The 20,830-nt window shown below is 46.9% G+C and overlaps 1 protein-coding gene across 2 annotated transcripts in view; it reads right to left on the bottom strand.

The window, feature by feature from the left end:
• si:ch73-22o12.1 (poliovirus receptor) overlaps nt 1-20,830 on the bottom strand; it is a 66,797-nt gene that overhangs the window by 33,373 nt on the left and 12,594 nt on the right. For both annotated transcript variants that reach the window (XM_021557018.3, XM_021557008.3), the window contains exons 2-3: nt 1,314-1,423; nt 728-977 (exon numbers count right to left, since the gene is read on the bottom strand). In XM_021557018.3, coding sequence (XP_021412693.3) covers nt 728-977; nt 1,314-1,423 — 360 coding nt within the window. The remainder of the gene's footprint in view (nt 1-727; nt 978-1,313; nt 1,424-20,830) is intronic.

Here is a 20,830-nt window from a genome sequence, read left to right as displayed (position 1 = left end):
CACTCTCTCTGAGACTTGGAGTGGTTGTTCCCCTTGCTCTGCATGGGTAACGCTGCTTCGAGGGTGGCTGTGGTCAATGTGTTCCTGGTTTGAGCCCAGGTAGGGGAGAGGAGAGGGACGGAAGCTATACTGTTACACTGGCAATACTAAAGTGCCTATAAGAACATCCAATAGTCAAAGGTATATGAAATACAAATGGTATAGAGAGAAATAGTCCTATAATAACTACAACCTAAAACTTCTTACCTGGGAATATTGAAGACTCATGTTAAATTGAACCACCAGCTTTCATATGTTCTCATGTTCTGAGCAAGGAACTTAAATGTTAGCTTTCTTACATAGCACATATTGCACTTTTACTTTCTTCTCCAACACTTTGTTTTTGCATTATTTAAACCAAATTGAAACGTTTCATTATTTATTTGAGGCTAAATTGATTTTATTGATGTATTATATTAAGTTAAAATAAGTGTTCATTTAGTATTGTTTTAATTGTCATTATTACAAATAAATACATTTTTAAAAATGAAAATCGTCCGATTAATCGGTATCGGCTTTTTTTGGTCCTCCAATAATCGGTATCGGCGTTGAAAAAAAATCATAATCGGTCGACCTCTACTTCTAATAGCAATTAAACTGCACAGGCAGGGTAGAGGTCGGAGGAGGCACGAGAGCACGTAGACAGATACATAGAATAGAACATGGAAACACACACATACAGCCCTACCTAGCATGACGAGGGAGGTGACACCCTGTTCGTTGCCGCTGGGGTAGGTGGCGTATTCACAGATGTATTTCCCCTCGTCAGTCATCTTGACGTCTGAGATCTGGATGGAGGGGTTGCTGAGGGAGGGGGGCTCCGTCGTGAAGCGGACCCGCCCCTTCAGGGGCGATGTGGGGAAACTTGCCCCAAATTTAGGGTGGTACACGGCGATGTTGAGCCGCTCGCCCTCCTTCGGCTCATAGATCCAGGACACCTGCATAGTAGAGTCAATCCAGCAACCTTTCAGTTACTGGCCCAACGCTCTAAACACTAGACTACCTGCCGCCCCACTACAGTAGATAAAAGCTTTCAAATCAAATAGCATATCAGACAATCCATGTACAGTGCATGTAAACTTGGATGATCAAGTGTCTTAATAATAATGTAGAATGTTATCTTGTTAATGGTCATGAATGTAAATTGTTATGACGGTAAAAGCCATGAGTCCAGACATTAGTTCCTGTATGTGTGTCTGATCATTTAGGACTTTCTTCTCATGTTGTAAAAACATATCCATTTGTTTACATACGTGTTCCTGTCTGACACTGACCTGTGTGAGCTGTATCCCTCCAGCGTCTGCGAAGGCACACCTCAGGTTGACCACCTGGCTGGGGTAGGACATCACTTCCGGTTCCACCTTCACCTGCTGAGACAATGCCCCTGGGAGGAAGAGGAGAGAATGTTAGAGCACCTTCCTGTTTTCCCCTTCCTGTTCTTCGTCAGAGGCCATGAAGGAGAGGAAGCTTGTTGAGTCTATTGAGACCAGGCCCCAGCCTGCCTGATGAGGAGAGGAAGCTTGTTGGCACTATTGGGACCAGGCCCTAGTCTGTCCGATGACAGATTATAGTTCTGTGGAATCGTCTGGTACACCATTAAGACTACCTACAGTAAGCAAGTAGGTCAATGCTCCAGGAGTGTGCTAGAGGGGGGTGTGTGTGTGTGCGGCCGAGCCCCCCCCCCCCCCCCCCCAATTCTAGCGATGAGTGGAGGAAACAGGACATGTAGTGATGAGGAAAAAGCCCAATCCGCTCCACACAGGTCATAAATCATTTGGATGGCTTATGCTTATCTAGAACCAGTTATTTACTCTGGGCTCACACACACACACTGTGTACAAGGATTGGTGTGTGTTTGTGTACATGTTTTCCTACATTATCAGGACCACAGCGTCCTGACAAGTCACCAGAGGGTGTCTTTCATGCATGTCTGCGTGAAAACGTAATTAACTGTATGAATGAGTGTGCATCGGTGTGTGTCTGGTCTACCTATTCTACGTAAAGACAAATTATCGGCTGCGACACACCTGTCAATGTTTACCAACATTTCAATCTCTCGCTCTCTGCGTGTATGTGTTCCCATATTATATAGCCACAGGCTTCTTAACATGAAGCACTCACCCACGTGATTGATACCGAAATCAATTTTAGCATCATAACTGGTTCTACTGGTTTGTTCATCCGCTCTGAGTGGAGAAACAGAAACTAGAGAAGAAGGTGGGGTGGAAAACACACCATCCCTATAGAGACAGTCGGTCGGTCTCTGGTGGTGGTTATGAGCAATCCACACAGCCTACCTCTGCTACCATGGTCTTTAAACACACAGAGAGAGCGAAAAGATAGCGAAAGAAAACAAGCAAGGCATTTCCTAGAATTACCCACCGACTCTCCCAGCACCAACCCAATGTCAGACTCAAACCACAAAATAACCCTTCTGCAACCACATAACCTCTTTAGAACCACCTGGAGACTCTGCTGCCATGATCCAAGAGCCAGAAGCACTGGTATTCCCCTCATGAGGGGTGAAGGGTTCAGAATCTGAGTGTGTTCTAGCTGGATCCTGGTGCCTCTCCAGACCTTGAAGACCAGTGTGTATTGCGTCCTAGTGTAGGGGCCTACTGCTGTGTGATCTAGGTGTTTGGGAGGGATCAGGCAGCAGCCTGACTTCAATCCACCTGCAGGAGATAGACCAACTACAGATTAGCTCTGGGACCTGCTCGGCTCTAGTGAGGGAAGGAGGGAGGCATGGAGGGCTATTGAAACCCAGGATTGCTCGTCTCCACTGGGGAGTATTAATTGAGTCAACCTTGCACGCCACAGGTCATTACACAGACCTGTATTGATGTGTGCGCGCGCACACACACCTTTTGTAATCCCAGGGAGGCAGGCAGGCAGGAAGTAAGGCAGGCAGAAAGCCCAGAGGGACAGGGCTGAGGAAAGCCTGCCTGCTGTCAGTCACAGACAGAGCAATAAGAGGAAAACCAACCCAGTTTAACTCTCTCCAAGATGAGAGGGGGATGAGAGGAAAGGAATGGTTTGAGACATCCAACCCCCCCAGGGATATAAAATATAACCCACCCCCTGAAATGACTAACCCCCCGGGGTTGTAGACTATCATTAGAACGACAAGAGTGGACTAGATTATTTATGGTGTGTGCTGTGTTGCTAAGGTAAGGATGCCTTAAACAGAAAACTAATATTAAAAGAGAACAAATTAAAATGGAATATGTATAAAAGAGAGAGAGAGAGAGAGGATTGAAGTCTGGAACCAACAAGACCCTGTACATCTTCTACCCCCAAGCAATAAGACTATTTTAGGAGTTTGTTTAAATCAGCTTCTTGATATATCACACCAGGCAGGTGGATGGATAATCTTGGCAAAGGACAAAATGCTCACTAACAGAGATGTAAACAAATTTGGCCACAAAAAAAAGCTTTTTGTGCATATGTAAAAATTCTGGGATCTTTTATTTCAGCTCATGAAACATGGGACCAACACTTTACATGTTGCATTTATATTTTTGATCAGTGTAGTTAGCCAATAGCTACCCGGAATTACTGCATTGACCTTTTTTGCGTGAACTCTTGACTCAGCACATATGCTGCTGTTACTGTTTAGTCTATCTATCCTGTTACTGTTTAGTCTATCTATCCTGTTACTGTTTAGTCTATCTATCCTGTTACTGTTTAGTCTATCTATCCTGTTACTGTTTAGTCTATCCTGTTACTGTTTAGTCTATCCTGTTACTGTTTAGTCTATCCTGTTACCTAGTCCCCTTTTCGATTACATGTCTTTTCTCCCTCTCTGCATTGTTGGGAAGGGCCTGTTAGTAACAACTTCACTGTTAGTCTACACCTGTTCTTTACCATGTGACAAATAACATTTGATTTGAGACGGTTGAATGGTAGAGAAGAGAGAAGACGGTTGAAGGGTAGAGGAGACGGTTGAAGGGTAGAGGAGACGGTTGAAGAGTAGAGAAGAGAGGAGACGGTTGAAGGGTAGAGAAGAGACGGTTGAAGGGTAGAGAAGAGAGGAGACGGTTGAAGGGTAGAGAAGAGACGGTTGAAGGGTAGAGAAGAGAGGAGATGGTTGAAGGGTAGAGAAGAGAGGAGACGGTTGAAGGGTAGAGAAGAGAGGAGACGGTTGAAGGGTAGAGAAGAGAGGAGACGGTTGAAGGGTAGAGAAGACAGGAGACGGTTGAAGGGTAGAGAAGAGAGGAGACGGTTGAAGGGTAGAGAAGAGAGGAGACGGTTGAAGGGTAGAGAAGAGAGGAGACGGTTGAAGGGTAGAGAAGAGAGGAGACGGTTGAAGGGTAGAGAAGAGAGGAGAAGGTTGAAGGGTAGAGGAAACAGAAAGAGAAGGTTGAAGGGTAGAGGAAACAGAAAGAGAAGGTTGGAGGGGAGGAGAGAAAGAGAAGGTTGGAGGGTAGAGGAAACAGAAAGAGAAGGTTGAAGGGTAGAGAAGAGAGGAGAAGGTTGAAGGGTAGAGAAGAGAGGAGAAGGTTGAAGGGTAGAGAAGAGAGGAGAAGGTTGAAGGGTAGAGGAAACAGAAAGAGAAGGTTGAAAGGTAGAGGAAACAGAAAGAGAAGGTTGAAAGGTAGAGGAAACAGAAAGAGAAGGTTGAAGGGGAGGAGAGAAAGAGAAGGTTGGAGGGTAGAGGAAACAGAAAGAGAAGGTTGAAGGGTAGAGAAGAGAGGAGAAGGTTGAAGGGTAGAGAAGAGAGGAGAAGGTTGAAGGGTAGAGGAAACAGAAAGAGAAGGTTGAAAGGTAGAGGAAACAGAAAGAGAAGGTTGAAGGGTAGAGGAAACAGAAAGAGAAGGTTGAAGGGTAGAGGAAACAGAAAGAGAAGGTTGAAGGGTAGAGGAAACAGAAAGAGAAGGTTGAAGGGTAGAGGAAACAGAAAGAGAAGGTTGAAGGGTAGAGGAAACAGAAAGAGAAGGTTGAGGGTAGAGGAAACAGAAAGAGAAGGTTGAAGGGTAGAGGAAACAGAAAGAGAAGGTTGAAGGGTAGAGGAAACAGAAAGAGAAGGTTGAAGGGTAGAGGAAACAGAAAGAGAAGGTTGGAGGGGAGGAGAGAAAGAGAAGGTTGGAGGGGAGGTGAGAAAGAGAAGGTTGGAGGGGAGGAGAGAAAGAGAAGGTTGGAGGGGAGGAGAGAGAGAACAGAAGCTGTGTGTCAGTCAGTGCTGCTCTACTTTACTGTGCTTCAGTTTACCGCCTAAAGGACGGGTGACAACACGCCCACCAATACAAACACGTACACAGATTCAGCATCTAAAAGTAGCACATCAATGTTGAAGTCGGCATCCTAAGTACTGTCACCAATCATTATGTCTCTCCCTCTCACACACCCTAAGAGCAGTGACACCCCTGCTATATTAACCCCTTCCTCTCTGCGCTCTGCATGACATTTACATATTTCCCACCATGCCTTTGATGGAGGGAAAACGGATCAGAAAAGGAGGAGAGGTGTGCCAGGAGGATGGAAGGATGAGAGGAGGAGAGACAGCTAGGAGATGTCAAAGTGATGCAGGATGAGTGGACAGCAAGAGAGAGCGTGGGATGAAAAGTTGAAAGAGAGGGTGAGAGGAAGAGAGAGAGGGTGAGAGAGAGGGACTGACAAAGGGAGAGAGCAGGGTGAGAGTGATGAGTGAAGGAAGGGACATGAGGGAGGAATGGATAGAACAGGGTATAAGGAATGGAGGGGGAGGGAAAGAGGGAGAAACCGGAGATACCTCGAGAGAAGGGGAAGCAATGAACAAGGTTGATGAGCGACAGAGAGAGAAAGAGAAGAGCGAGAGAGAGGAGATAGACAGGGAAAGGGAGGGAATCAGTGCATGGAGAGAGGAATGACAGAAAGAAAGAGGAAAAGGGAGAGGTAAGGAGCAGTAAAGGAGAGCAAAGGTAGACTACACACACATGACCTTGAGAGAAAATGAGGACTGTCTCAGAATAGAGAGAGGGCAGAGAAACAGTGGGAGTATGACACACACAGACACCATTTGAACAGCCGTGGCTTTAAAGGGAACATACGCCAATTACCCTTTCCCCGCTTGCCTGGCTCCCTGCCCGCTTGTCTGCCTGGCTCCCTCCCCACCTGCCTGTCTGCCTGGCTCCCTCCCCGCCTGCCTGTCTGCCTGGCTCCCTCCCCACCTGCCTGTCTGCCTGGCTCCCTCCCCGCCTGCCTGTCTGCCTAGCTCCCTCCCCGCCTGCCTAGCTCCCTCCCCGCCTGCCTAGCTCCCTCCCCGCCTGCCTAGCTCCCTCCCCGCCTGCCTAGCTCCCTCCCCGCCTGCCTAGCTCCCTCCCCGCCTGCCTAGCTCCCTCCCCGCCTGCCTAGCTCCCTCCCCGCCTGCCTAGCTCCCTCTGTCGGTCTGTTGCCTGCTTACCTCCCTCCCTTCTTACATCCCTCCTGAAACTTCTTACCTCCGTGTTGGTCTGTCTGCCCGCTTACCTCCCCTCCCCGTCCGCTCACCTCCCCGCCCGCTTACCTCCGCTTACCTCCCCGTCCGCTTACCTCCGCTTACCTCCCCGTCCGCTTACCTCCGCTTACCTCCCCTCCCCGTCCGCTTACCTCCCCGTCCGCTTACCTCCCCTCCCCTCCCCGTCCGCTTACCTCCGCTTACCTCCCCGTCCGCTTACCTCCGCTTACCTCCCCGTCCGCTTACCTCCCCGTCCGCTTACCTCCCCGCCCGCTTACCTCCCCGCCCGCTTACCTCCCCGTCCGCTTACCTCCCCGTCCGCTTACCTCCCCTCCCCATCTACTTACCTCCGTGTCGGTCTGTCTGCCCACTTACCTCCCCTCCCCGTCCGCTTCCCTGCATCCCTGCCTGCTGCTGACCTGAATCAGTGTGTAACTGAGTGAGGGAGTGAGGCTGATGGCTAATGGTACTCTTGTCCTGTCTGATGGTCACTGTGATGCAGCACAGTCCATCTTCAGCCCCAAAGAGGCCAGTTATTTACAGAGTAACACCACATCCCCAGTATTCACTAGACCATTTACTGGCCAAAACAAGCATTCAGCTTACTGTCTAATACCATGCAGGCTTAACCCTCAAACAGTATTTCCTGCTGTGTGTGATCTAGTCTCAAGTCCTGTTCAGTAGGGAGGAAACTGAAAACATTTGGAAATTGAGTGAAGCAGGGAGGTTCAGCCTGCATGTGTCCAATAAGAACAATGACTAAACATTGTGCTGCGATGTATCCTACTGAGAATGGCCTTGTACATTAGCCCCTGTGCTACCCTGTTCTCTACAGAGCTCTGTGGTGGTCCATTTGTCCAATCATCCTGGACCTTGATTTATTTGATTACCTACATTAGCTGCTGCACTCCCTCTGGTATTCAACCAAACACATGTAGCCTTCTAGCTCCTCAGTGTGATCCTGTGGGCTGGCCAGTGGTTTGTCTCTGGGCTTGGAGCCAAATAACCTGCATCTCCGCAAGTACTCTGACTGCCAATGTGTCACTGACATCCGTCCCAGATTGCACCCCATTCCCGATATAGTGTGCATTTAGAGCCCTGCAGGCCATGGTCAAAAATAGTGCACTACATTGGGAATAGGGTACTATTTGGGACAAACACCTGTGACTGGGCTAATAAATTAGTCTAATAAGTAGTTGCTGCTGTAGGCTGTGTGATGGCGAGGGAGAACATACATTAGTCTTTGTGCCTTCTGGTCTAGGAGAATAACAGCCTTGATACAGGCTACAGTGGTAGAATCTACAGTAACTGTGTATAATGGCAGGCATTTGCCCTCTAAACTACACACTCTTCTCTCAAAGTAACAGCAGAATTGGTACATTACAGCCTTATTCGAAAATTTATTTTAAAAAAAATATATTAAAAAAATGTAATCTAAATATAAAACCCCATAATGACAAAGCAAAAACAGGTTCTGAATTTTTTGCAAAGTTAATAAAAATAAACTGACATCTTTTGCTTTGAGACTTGAGATAAGAAGCATCTGAGGTCCTGTTTCCATTGATCATCCTTGAGATGTTTCTACAACTTGATTGGAGTCCACCTGTGGAAAATTCAATTGATTGGAAATGATTTGGAAAGGCACACACCTGTCTATAGGTCTCCACAGTTAACAGTGCATGTCACAGTAAAAACCAAGCCATGAGGTCGATGGAATTGTCCGTAGAGCTCTGAGACAGGACTTTGTCGAGACACCGATCTGGGGAAAAACATTTCTGCAGCATTGAAGGTCCCTAAGAACACAGTGGCCTCCATCATTCTCAAATGGAAGAAGTTTGGAACCACCAAGACTCTTCTTAGAGCTGGCCGCCTGGCCAAACCGAGCAATCGGGGAGAAGGGTGTTGGTCAGAGAGGTGATCAAGACGGTGGATAAATATTCAGTCATATATAGACTACTCAGAGACCAATCCGGTAGTGAGGTTGCATGGGTTCTAAGCCAGGTGAAAGAGTCTCTCTCTCAGGGTAAAGTGACTAGGCAACAGGATAGATAATACACAGTAGCAGCAGCTTAAGTGGTGTGTGTGTGGGGCATCATGTTGTGTATGTGGGCATGTGTGTTCCCCCTGTCTGTTTGCATACCAAAGCTTGTTTGCTTACATGCTTTGTATTAGAGTTTGATCTGTAGGGAATATGTTCATATTTCCGCAAAAAAGTAAAGTTACTTAAATTACACAAAAACTAAAAACTAAAACTAGTTCATTTAAATAGTTAGTATGCCTCCAACTGAAATGCCTTCCAGCAGGATCTGACAGGGGCCTCCAGTTCTTTTTACTACAGGGACCCCAGCAGGATCTGACAGGGGCCTCCAGTTCTTTTTACTACGGGGACCCCAGAAGGAAATTACAGACTAAATGTATTACATGCTGTATCTCTGGATTTCCACCCTCCCCTCCTCCCTCTCTCCCTCTACCCCCTCCTTCTCACCAGTTGTGCACATACCAGAGAGCAGAAGGTCAATTCTGGTCCAATGAGTTTGTTTGGATGGAGTGATTGTTGTAGGAGCAGACTTTGAATAAGGCTCCACCCCAAATGGCACCCAATTCCCTAAATACAGTAGGGTACTACTTTTGACCATGGCCCATAGGGCATGCATCATATGACTGAGCGCAGCCATACAGTAGCTGAATTTAGTTTCAACAGTAGTGCACAAAATGTCCAGAGTAGCATAGTCTCCTGACAAGGGGTATACCTACTAACATACAGTACTCAACTTTGACATGGTTTTGTACCATTCTGTACAGTACACACTACATCATTTAAGGAGGTGCAGGCAAAGCAAAGCCCAGTACTAAACAAAAAAAACATTTGCATAGAAACATGCCCATTCAACTGGAGCGGGCGCACACACCCCCCAAGCGGACACACGGCGAGGCCCAGGCAGGCACTTGTCTCTACAGGCTGAATTATTCATTTCCTGGTGAAAAGGAGCACAGCGCTCTCCTCTTCTCATACCTCCATTATTGATAAAGAGAAACATTTACACTGGGGGGGGGGGGTTGTAAGATAGAGCGAGCAATATAAAGAAAAAGAGGATGGGGTTGTGACTCCAGAGAGACTACAGGAGGATGGACATGTGGTTGTGTTGTGGGCTTTTGTCTGGTTGTTGGCCTGTTCATGGTTGTTTACAGAGAACCCTGCTCTCCTCAGCCAAATATACTGCTGCTACTGCATGACTCAGTCCCTCTGCTGTTATACTGCTACAGTCTCTACGGATGCGTGGGCCCGGGTCAAACGTAGTGCACTATAAAGGGAATAGGGTGGCATTTGGGACACAGCCTACTGCTACAGTACAGTCCACCTCTCCTCTGGGACTGTCTGGCCATGACAGCTTTGTTCTAGCTCCACTAAATTTCAGTCCAGGTCCTCCCTCTGTCGCACGCTTTATCCTTCTAGCTTTGGTCTATCCTTGTTCATCTGGTTCTGGCCTAGTCTTCTCACTCCACCTCATTCCAACCAATACCTCCCCAGGGAGATCCTAGCTAACACAAACCAGACCTCAGATCAGTGTCAGGGGAAACTTCAAGTAGTAACCCCTAAATACAGACTCGGGATCAGTTTCTCAAAACCTTCCCTGGTCTCTTTCTTAATTCTAGCCTTGTCCTACACTTCTTTAGCGAGTCTAGCAGGCTGCCAGCTTCAGCAAAAAAACACCAGTGCCCCAATATATCTCTCACCCAGTCTGTCTGTCGTCTGCCACCATCTCACCTCTAGAATAGAGTTACCATCAATTATACAGGTCTAGGATCACAGGGAGTGGCAGGTGATCAGGTAGACAGACACTACACCAGACAGGTACTTCTCCAAAAGGTTAAGTTATGGACATAAATATACACAATTGCAACTTTATCAAGTGCTGGCCTTTTGTACTACTCAAAACTGTCTGCATTCTATGAGTGTGTTTGTGAGAGAGAGAGACTCCATCCTTCCTGAGCAGTGTAACAATGTGAATATAACAAGGGGATATGTTTGGTTACAGTGTAGGTGTTGAGCTTTGATTCATCTGCTGTATAAAATCAATACTGGGGTTTAATGAGAGATTTCATGACAACACCGCTGTTTGTGTTGTCGACGAGGTGTGAACTGCGGTGTTGCCGCACTCCCTTTTTGCCATCGGTTACATTCAACTTTAATTCACCTTGGGCCGTTTCCCAGCTGCTCTTCCTGCTTTGTCAGAGCCGTCACTCAAACCTAATTACACATGCCCATTGGTCGCCGTCGTGGCTTGAAAGGGTCCGTCCCCCAATCAAAGACACGGGAGACCAATCCAATTGCTGATACTTTTAGAGGATTCAAAGAGTGTACATCAGGAGGTAGACAACCCTGGTCCTGGAAGACAACCCTGGTCCTGGAAGACAACCCTGGTCCTGGAAGACAACCCTGGTCCTGGAAGACAACCCTGGTCCTGGAAGACAACCCTGGTCCTGGAAGCTAACCCTGGTCCTGGAAGCTAACCCTGGTCCTGGAAGCTAACCCTGGTCCTGGAAGCTAACCCTGGTCCTGGAAGCTAACCCTGGTCCTGGAAGCTAACCCTGGTCCTGGAAGCTATAGGCTCTTCATGTTTTTGATTTAACTGGCCTGGAAGACCAGGTGGCAATCACTGAACTGATCAATTAGCTAAGTTGGTCAGGGCTGCGTTCAGTATAGAAAAACGTAATAGAACCTTCTATTGAAGTGAAACGGTGCAGGACTGAACAACCAGTGAGGTTGGAGTTGGGAGTTCAAAATGAACCGCTGCCCTTTAAATACGTCAGTCATTACTTCAAGACCCGACACACCTACCGAACGGAGAAAACCTATCTCAGAGTCCGTTCAAGAACGTACAAGAACATTTTGGGAAAACTTGTTGTTCCGTAGAAACCGTTCCACAACATAGCACATATTCAAGCTAACTACACGCACCCCTGGTGTGGTGCCTAGTTGGAACAAAATCCTACAGTACCTGAGGAACACAAGGAACAGGGCTACCTACCACTGGTGTATGTGATATATAGAGTGCATTAAACCACAATCTGTCTGACTGGATCAGGACTCATGCATCAAACCAATGCCTGGCCATATGGCTGGCTAACAGAACACTGACTGAAGGACAGGGTAGTGAACGCTTGGTCAGATATCAGCTGACCGTCTACATCAGAACAGCTGAGGACGACTCTGGCCTGAATTAGAAAGCTAGCCCGTTGGAATGAATCACTGCTGACAAGCAAGGGAGGAGGAAGAAGAGAAGGAGAGAGAGAGACACAGAGACAGAGAGAGAGAGACAAAGGGGTAGAAAGAGTCTTTGTGAAGGAAGTCACAGAACAGTTCCATTGTTCTGCTGTTTCTCTCTGGTCTGTTAGAACCAGTAGACGGATGGGTTCCCTCCTGCCATTGTTCCATTCTGAATAGGTGGCAGGTCACATGAAACCCAGGTAAAGTGATATAAGAAGAGAGGGATGGAGTAAAAGAGAACACAGCCTCCCTTCCTGTATGATCATAAACTGGGTTTAAATAGGAGCTTTAGTTTACATTGTAAGAGAGAATGGTGTGAACCAACCAACAGTCCTATAGCACTTTCAATCAAACACCTCTACAGCACATATAGGGAGTTGGTATGTTACCTACGTCACCATGGTGACTGGCGCTGTGAACACCGTGTCCATCGTGAGCTAGTGAGTTTAAACAGTGTTATTAGTAAAGTAGTCCAAACGTTATTACATCACTGAGGGTTTATTAAAGCAACAATCATTTACCTGCCTCTCTTTGGGCTTTGCACACTGATCTAAGGCAAATGGCAGCACTCTGAAGATCACACAGGAGCAATAGTGCACACGATTACACACAGTCACACACCATCAGGCAGAAACAGTCACCCATCTACCAGTCATTACAGTTGGGAAGGGCTGCCTTTGTTGACTTGTCTGTTCTGTTAAGATTAGATTGAAGGATAGAGAGATGGAGGAGGGGAGAGATTGGATGGGGAAATAGGACACGGTCCCTAAATAGACCCTCTCTCATGGCCCTCCCAGTCCCAGTCATGCTCTGATGCCCTACTACCACAGGACCCATAGACTGTAATCAGTAACACACAGACAGAGGGACAGACAATTGAGGCTGTATTGTGTTGTAGCCTAATCCACCTTTCACTGTTTGTCATTTCTGTTCAAAAAAGGCAAATATGTTCACCCCCCCCCCCCCCAAAACCTGAAACCTTCATTCCGTTATCACAACTTGTTCTAATTTCAACAGAAAGAGCAACTGCAGAAACTGAACCCTGCCCAAACCGTCACCATCAAACCGAAACTGTTGGTCGTGAAAGTGAAAGTTTGTCTTACTCAGTCAACAACGTCCTCCGTATTTATGTGGGTAAAAATGAACCACTGGTCTTTTAGGGGAAAGTCCTGTTTCAGTGTGAAGGTCAGATTTCAACAGAAAGTGCAACTGCAGAAACTGAACCCTGCCCAAACCGTCACCATCAAACCAAAACTGTTGGTCGTGAAAGTTTGTCTTACTCAGTCAACAACGTTCTCCGTATTTGTGTGGGTAAAAATGAACCACAGTAACAGGCAGCTATTTTCTACTGACTCAACACAGAAATTACAGATGTCTTCTCGTGTTATAAAATCACACCAAGTGCCACATCAAACGCTAGCTAGCTAATCACACACACTAGCTAATGAGTCAGATCCTCAAAGGAGAGCCAGGGAATGACTGATCCTTCCTTTGAATCTCCATCAGCCCAGGCAGGAATATTCAGATGAACAGCAGCTCTACAGAGAGAGGGAGAGGATGAAGGTCATAGGAAACCTGGAACCAGCTTGTCTGGTGAAATTGTATCTAAAAGTACAAGGGCAAAGTGGCATTCCATATCTCTGTTATCATGCTCTCTGTGCTCCACATGAGCAAAGTAGCATACACACACACACACACACACACACACACACACACACACAGGAAGGGTATAAGCTTAATCTCTGCATCCTTTAAATTAGACTGCTTGTTGCGTTTCCCATGAAGGGATTTGAGCGACTGTTAAATTCCAGCTCCTGTGATATTCAGGAGCAGTCATTCCCACTTGGCGTTCCAGGGAGCAGTCATTCCCACTTGGCGTTCCAGGGAGCAGTCATTCCCACTTGGCGTTCCAGGGAGCAGTCATTCCCACTTGGCGTTCCAGGGAGCAGTCATTCCCACTTGGCGTTCCAGGGAGCAGTCATTCCCACTTGGCGTTCCAGGGAGCAGTCATTCCCACTTGGCGTTCCAGGGAGCAGTCATTCCCACCTGGCGTTCCAGGGAGCAGTCATTCCCACCTGGCGTTCCAGGGAGCAGTCATTCCCACCTGGCGTTCCAGGGAGCAGTCATTCCCACCTGGCGTTCCAGGGAGCAGTCATTCCCACCTGGCGTTCCAGGGAGCAGTCATTCCCACCTGGCGTTCCAGGGAGCAGTCATTCCCACCTGGTGTTCCAGGGAGCAGTCATCCCCACCTGGTGTTCCAGGGAGCAGTCATTCCCACCTGGTGTTCCAGGGAGCAGTCATTCCCACCTGGTGTTCCAGGGAGCAGTCATTCCCACCTGGCGTTCCAGGGAGCAGTCATTCCCACCTGGCGTTCCAGGGAGCAGGCATTCCCACCTGGCGTTCCAGGGAGCAGTCATTCCCACCTGGCGTTCCAGGGAGCAGTCATTCCCACCTGGCGTTCCAGGGAGCAGTCATTCCCACCTGGCGTTCCAGGGAGCAGTCATTCCCACCTGGCGTTCCAGGGAGCAGTCATTCCCACCTGGCGTTCCAGGGAGCAGGCATTCCCACCTGGCGTTCCAGGGAGCAGTCATTCCCACCTGGCGTTCCAGGGAGCAGTCATTCCCACCTGGCGTTCCAGGGAGCAGTCATTCCCACCTGGCGTTCCAGGGAGCAGTCATTCCCACCTGGCGTTCCAGGGAGCAGTCATTCCCACCTGGCGTTCCAGGGAGCAGTCATTCCCACCTGGCGTTCCAGGGAGCAGCGTTGATTAGGAGCGGATCTGCCACGCTGATCCCAGATTTCCACCCCAGATCAGAGCCCCATCCATCAGCATAGAGGGAGAAGGTCAGAGGAACTAATTACACACGTGGCAGCTAGTCTCACACACCTAGGCCCGGGCAATGCCCCCAGTGCTCCAGACATCAGAATGACGAGACCCCCCTCCTCCTTTTCAGGGAGCAAGAGCAATACATGACCTTCAATGAGTTTCTCAGGTCCTGTAAGGAACCCAATACACATAACCTTCTATGAGTTTCTCAAGTACTGTAAGGAACCCAATACACATAACCTTCTATGAGTTTCTCAGGTACTGTAAGGAACCCAATACACATAACCTTCTATGAGTTTCTCAAGTACTGTAAGGAACCCAATACACATAACCTTCTATGAGTTTCTCAAGTACTGTAAGGAACCCAATACACAGACAGCTGACTACACTTGACGTGATAACATGTCTATCAATGTCTAGTTCAGGCCACAACAAGCCCCTCAATACTACAGTAACGTCAACACTACAGTATAGTATAGTCAACAGCAGTCAATACTACAGTATAGTATAGTCAACAGCAGTCAATACTACAGTATAGTATAGTCAACAGCAGTCATTGGCTTTATGTGACCGGCAATCAATCCTCCAACACCCTGCTCCATTCAGTCAGACTGGACATAGATCACAACCCAGTTGTGCTTTCAACCTAGCCAACGGAATTAGAGGGGAATGAGAGACAGTGAGAGAAATAGATGGAGACAGAGAGAGATGCTCCAGAGTTGAGCAACAGCTGCTGAGCATCACATCTGTTCAGAGCAGAGTCATCAGCAAACAGACTGAAACAGACCCCACGGAGCACTGACAGAGGGAGAGAAGGATGATGAGAGAGAGAGAGATGGAGGAGGGAAATAGCATAGATGGAGATAGAGCCACAGCAACAACCAGCTACTCTGAAATCGAACAGGAATCTAGAAGCACATCTCTTCCTGCCTTTGCCTTCCTCAGCCCTTCACATCCCCCTCTCCCTTCCTTCCTCAATCGCTCGCTTCGTCATGTGAGACTGACAGAACAACAGAGGCCTGTGAGTGTGGAGATGAAAGGCTGGGGGTGGGGCGCATGTGTGTTCTCATGAATGAATGACCCCTCTTGTCGTTCCCCCCCTCACACACTGCCCTATCCTTGACACAATGGCTAAAAACATATACACCATGGGGCAGGAGGTCACACTGTTAGACAAGGGGGAAAATCTATAGATTTACATATCAGGATATTATTTTTTACGTTATATCGTATTGACGGCAGTTGGTTGCACCAAGACTCCAGTATTTGTATAGCTTGTTCGCCATCTTGTTAAATAGGGCGCCAAATTGTTTTCAGCACTTTTCATTTCCATGACTGATCCAAACTCATTTTCTCATGGCTCTCTCGTCTCTCTGCAGCAGACATATGGTGAGAAATATGTTTGGACCATGGAATCGGCACCAAAGTATCGTGATCATATCTTATCGTGAGGTCCCTGCCAACTCCCAGCCCTACTGTGTGTGTCCTTACTGTCCCCCATCTCATGGGTGGTATTATCAAGTGAAACCCACTTCACCTCACATGTCTAATCTCATCTAAGTGCAGGTGAAACTCATGGCCTCATCCCAGCTCCAGCAACAATACTGGGTGTACTGAGCTATAGTGGCCATTACACTGTGAGGAACAGAACACAGTACTAGGAGAGGAACTCATTGTCCAGTCATGTCCGCATGCCAAATGCCACCCTATTCCTTTTATAGTGCACTACTTTTGACCAAGGCCCCCCGTGTCTATGGCCACAGACTGACAGAGGGCAGCTCTGTAGCAGGGTGCTCTACATCACATCATTTGGCAGCAAATGAAGGGAGAGAGCAGAGTAGTTTATGTTGATATCTCTCCATGGTCCCTGAGCAGAACAGACTTTACGTTCTATAGTGGGGTAAACAATTGCACTCCTTTGAGCTCTTCAGCTCTCCTCCTCCCCTCTTATCTCTCTCCCTCGTCTCCTCCTCCTTTCTCATCCGCAACCACAAATAACAATCTACCCCACACAGCAGGCCCTTCCAAAATATTTACTCAGTTCTGTTCTGAATACAAAGGCCATTCTCCCACTGCCTCTGATGTCCCTCACACACACACACTCTTACATTTGCTCTCCACTAGTGATGAGGGGAGAATCGATGCGGTTACCTATCGAGATATAATTTGATGATATCGTTTTGACAATATGCCAATATTATTTGTGCACTAGTTGGCTGTACCTGCACCAAAACTCCAGTATTTTTCCTTCATAACTTGTTCTCCATCTTCTTTTTAAATTGGGAGCCAATTTGTTTTCAGCACCTTTATACTTGTTTTATACTTGTTTTCTCAATGTCTCTCTACTTGTCCCTCTGCAGCAGACATACAGTATGGTGAGCAATATGTTTGGAACATCAAATCGCAATACACATTGTATCAGCACCTAAGTATCGTGATAATATTGTATCTTGAGGTCTCTGGCAATTCCCAGCCCTAGGCTCCAGACACACACACACACGTTGGAATTCCTGCGTCTCTAGGCTCTCTCCTGCTGATCACCGCCGACTGTTCTACCACTCTGTTACTGCTCTCTAACGAGGACTGCAGGTACAGTACAGTAGGCCCCCTTGGCTTGTCGTGTGTGTTGCTCACACTCGCTATCCCACACAGACACTTCTAATTTCTCAGTGTTCACACCTCCTTTGTCCTCCATCTCTTCCTGTGCAGCTTGTGCCCTCCCTTTGTCTCTCATCATCCATCTTCACCTCTCTCCTCATCCATCTTCACCTCTCTTTGCCCCTCTTCACTCACCTCCCATCTCTTTTCCCTTCCTCTCTCACACTCCCTCTCCTCCCTTCCTCCCCCGCTCCCCCTCTGACAGTCTCGGTGGTTCCACAGGCAGCACCTGTGTCTCATTATCACCGCTGATGGTGTTGAAATGAGCTTCCCTTTCTCCTCTCTTCCCTATCCCTCTCTCCTCTCCTCTCCCCCTTTAGCTACTGCCAAGGCACATTTATCTCTGTGTGCTGAACAATTATCTACTTCTCGCTTTCCCATCCCTCTCTATCTCCTGTCCGTTCAGCCATGGTCGACTGACTTCAGATGGTTGGGTTAGCTAGGTGTTCTGATGGTTGGGTTAGCTAGGTGGTTGGGTTAGCTAGGTGGTATGATGGTTGGTTAGCTAGGTGGTTGGGTTAGCTAGGTGGTATGATGGTTGGGTTAGCTAGGTGGTTGGGTTAGCTAGGTGGTTGGGTTAGCTAGGTGGTTGGGTTAGCTAAGTGCTCTGATGGTTGGGTTAGCTAGGTGGTTTGGTTAGCTAGGTGGTCTGATGGTTGGGTTAGCTAGGTGGTATGATGGTTGGGTTAGCTAGGTGGTTGGGTTAGCTAGGTGGTTGGGTTAGCTAGGTGCTCTGATGGTTGGGTTAGCTAGGTGGTTTGGTTAGCTAGGTGGTTGGGTTAGCTAGGTGGTCTGATGGTTGGGTTAGCTAGGTGGTCTGATGGTTGGGTTAGCTAGGTGGTCTGATGGTTGGGTTAGCTAGGTGGTCTGATGGTTGGGTTAGCTAGGTGGTCTGATGGTTGGGTTAGCTAGGTGGTTGGGTTAGCTAGGTGGTCTGATGGTTGGGTTAGCTAGGTGGTCTGATGGTTGGGTTAGCTGGTTGGGTTAGCTGGGTGGTTGGGTTAGCTGGGTGGTTGGGTTAGCTGGGTGTATCATTCTATGGGGGTTTTGTTAACTCCAGCTACATATGCATGGTATGACAATGCCACCCCTTCATCTAAACCACAACTCGCATCATATATACTGAGTATACATAACATTAAGAACTAGAGGTCGACTGATTATGATTTTTGAATACCGATTATTGGAGGGCCAAAAAAGTTGATACCGATTAATCAGGCCGATTTAAAAAAAAAAAAATGTAATAATGACAATTACAACAATACTGAATTTAACACTTATTTTAACTTAATATAACACATCAATAAAATCAATTTAGCCTCAAATAAATAATGAAACTTGTTCAATTTGGTTTAAATAATGCAAAAACAAAGTGTTGGAGAAGAAAGTCAAAGTGCAATATGTGCTATGTAAGAAAGCTAACGTTTAAGTTCCTTGTTCAGAACATGAGAACATATGAAAGCTGGTGGTTCCTTTAAACATGAGACTTCAATATTCCAAGGTGAGAGGTTTTAGGTTGTAGTTAATATAGTATTTATAGGACTATTTCTCTCTATACCATTTGTATTTCATATACCTTTGTCTATTGGATGTTCTTATAGGCACTTTAGTTTTGCCAGTGTAACAGTATAGCTTCCGTCCCTCTAGTTAGCACGTGCTAACTAGCTAGCCATTTCACTTCGGTTACACCAGCTTCATCTCGGGAGTTGATAGGCTTGAAGTCATAAACAGCGCCATGCTTGACGCACAACGAAGAGCTGCTGGCAAAACGCACTAAAGTGCTGTTTGAATGAATGTTTACACGCCTGCTTCTGCCTACTACCGCTCAGTCAGATACTTGTATGCTTGTATGCTCAGTCAGATAATATGCAACGCAGGACACGCCAGATAATATCTAGTAATATCATCAACCATGTGTAGTTAACTAGTGATTATGATTGATTGTTTTTTATAAGATAAGTTTAATGCTAGCTAGTAACTTACCTTGGCTGACTGCATTCGCGTAACAGGCAGTCTCCTTGTGGAGTGCAACGAGAGTGGCAGGTTGTTATTGCCTTGAACTAGTTAACTGTAAGGTTGCAAGATTGGATCCCCCGAGCTTACAAGATGAAAATCTGTCTTTCTGCCCCTGAACAAGGCAGTTAATCCACCATTCCTAGGCCTTCATTGAAAATAAGAATGTGTTCTTAACTGAATTGCCTCGTTAAATAAAGATTAAATAAAGGGTAGAAAAAAATAAAATAAAACGATTTCCAATTGTTATGAAAACTTGAAATCGGCCATTCCAATTACTCGGTCGACCTCTATTAAGAACACCTACTTTCTCCATGACAGACTGACCAGGTGAAAGCTATGATGTCACTTGTTAAATCCACTTCAAATCAGTGTAGATGAAGGGGAGACAACTGAGACATGGATTGTGTTTGTGTGCCATTCAGAGGGAGAGATGAGGACAAAATATAAATGCCTTTGAACGGAGTATGGTAGTAGGTTGCAGGCGCACCGGTTTGAGTGTAAAGAACTGCAACGTTGCTGGATTTTTCACTCTCAACAGTGTGCATCAAGAATGGCCCACTACCCAAATGACATCTAGCCAACTTGACACAACTGTGGGAAGCATTGGAGTCAACATGGGCCAGCATCCCTGTGGAACGCCTTCGACACCATGTAGAGTCCATACCCCGACGAATTGAGGCTGTTCTTAGAGCACAAGGGGGTGCAACTCAATATGAATGTTTTGTACCCTCAGTGTACAGCCGCTTAGCAGAGTGGTCGTCTCACATTCACTAACACCACAAATTCTGATTACACCAAAGATAGTCCTTATGAACAACTGACTATTACAACACTGGGACATACAAACAAGCTGAGTAGTGTTAGTTCACCTTCCCACGCTGTGAATATTAATTTGTTCTCATTATGTCGCTAAGCTGCGGTTGTCACATTGGACACCGCTTAATTATGTCATCAACAAGGGGACGAGACATGTACAGAAAGAGGGGAGAGGAGCTGTGGATGGGAATGCACGCTCTACAATAGAAGTGTGAATCAAAGTCTCATTATTATGCTTCAGTCTCTAGAATGAGCTGCAACTCTAGAGCTCTGCCTTATAAAGGTCAGTTCATACTCTAGTTACATTTGGCAGTACTATGAAATCAGCTTTAGTCCTAAGAGAGGACTTGGGAAAGTGTCAATCTTAGAATACTGAAATGGAACTGAACTAACTAACTGATGACATTGACAGAACACTGAAATGACTCAACGAACGCAGGAAGCCATTAGCCAAGTCATTAGCCATGTTTAGCTTGACAGGACTGTTCGGCGTCTTTTCACATCCTGCCAGCCACCAAACCCACTCCATCCATGCATCCCTCCATATATACCTTCATTCATCCATCACTCCCTGTGCATGTAAATAAATATAGGCACACACACACACACACACACAGAGAGAGAGCTAGAAAATAGGCCAGAAATGGAGAGAAATAAGAGAACAAGAGAGAGGAAGACAGATAGCGAGAGGAAAGAAGAGTTGAGCTGGGAACAGGAAGGAAGATGACAGTGGTTTTGAGGGGAGAGATGGAGTCAGCTGGAAGGAATGAGGGAGGAGCGATAGAGAGGA

This window comes from Oncorhynchus mykiss, chromosome 2 (genome assembly GCF_057628025.1).
Source record: "Oncorhynchus mykiss isolate SJ-2025 chromosome 2, ASM5762802v1, whole genome shotgun sequence".
Classification (NCBI taxonomy): domain Eukaryota; kingdom Metazoa; phylum Chordata; class Actinopteri; order Salmoniformes; family Salmonidae; genus Oncorhynchus; species Oncorhynchus mykiss.
Note: the sequence above shows the minus strand (reverse complement) of the source record. Positions and strands in the feature narration are given on the sequence as shown.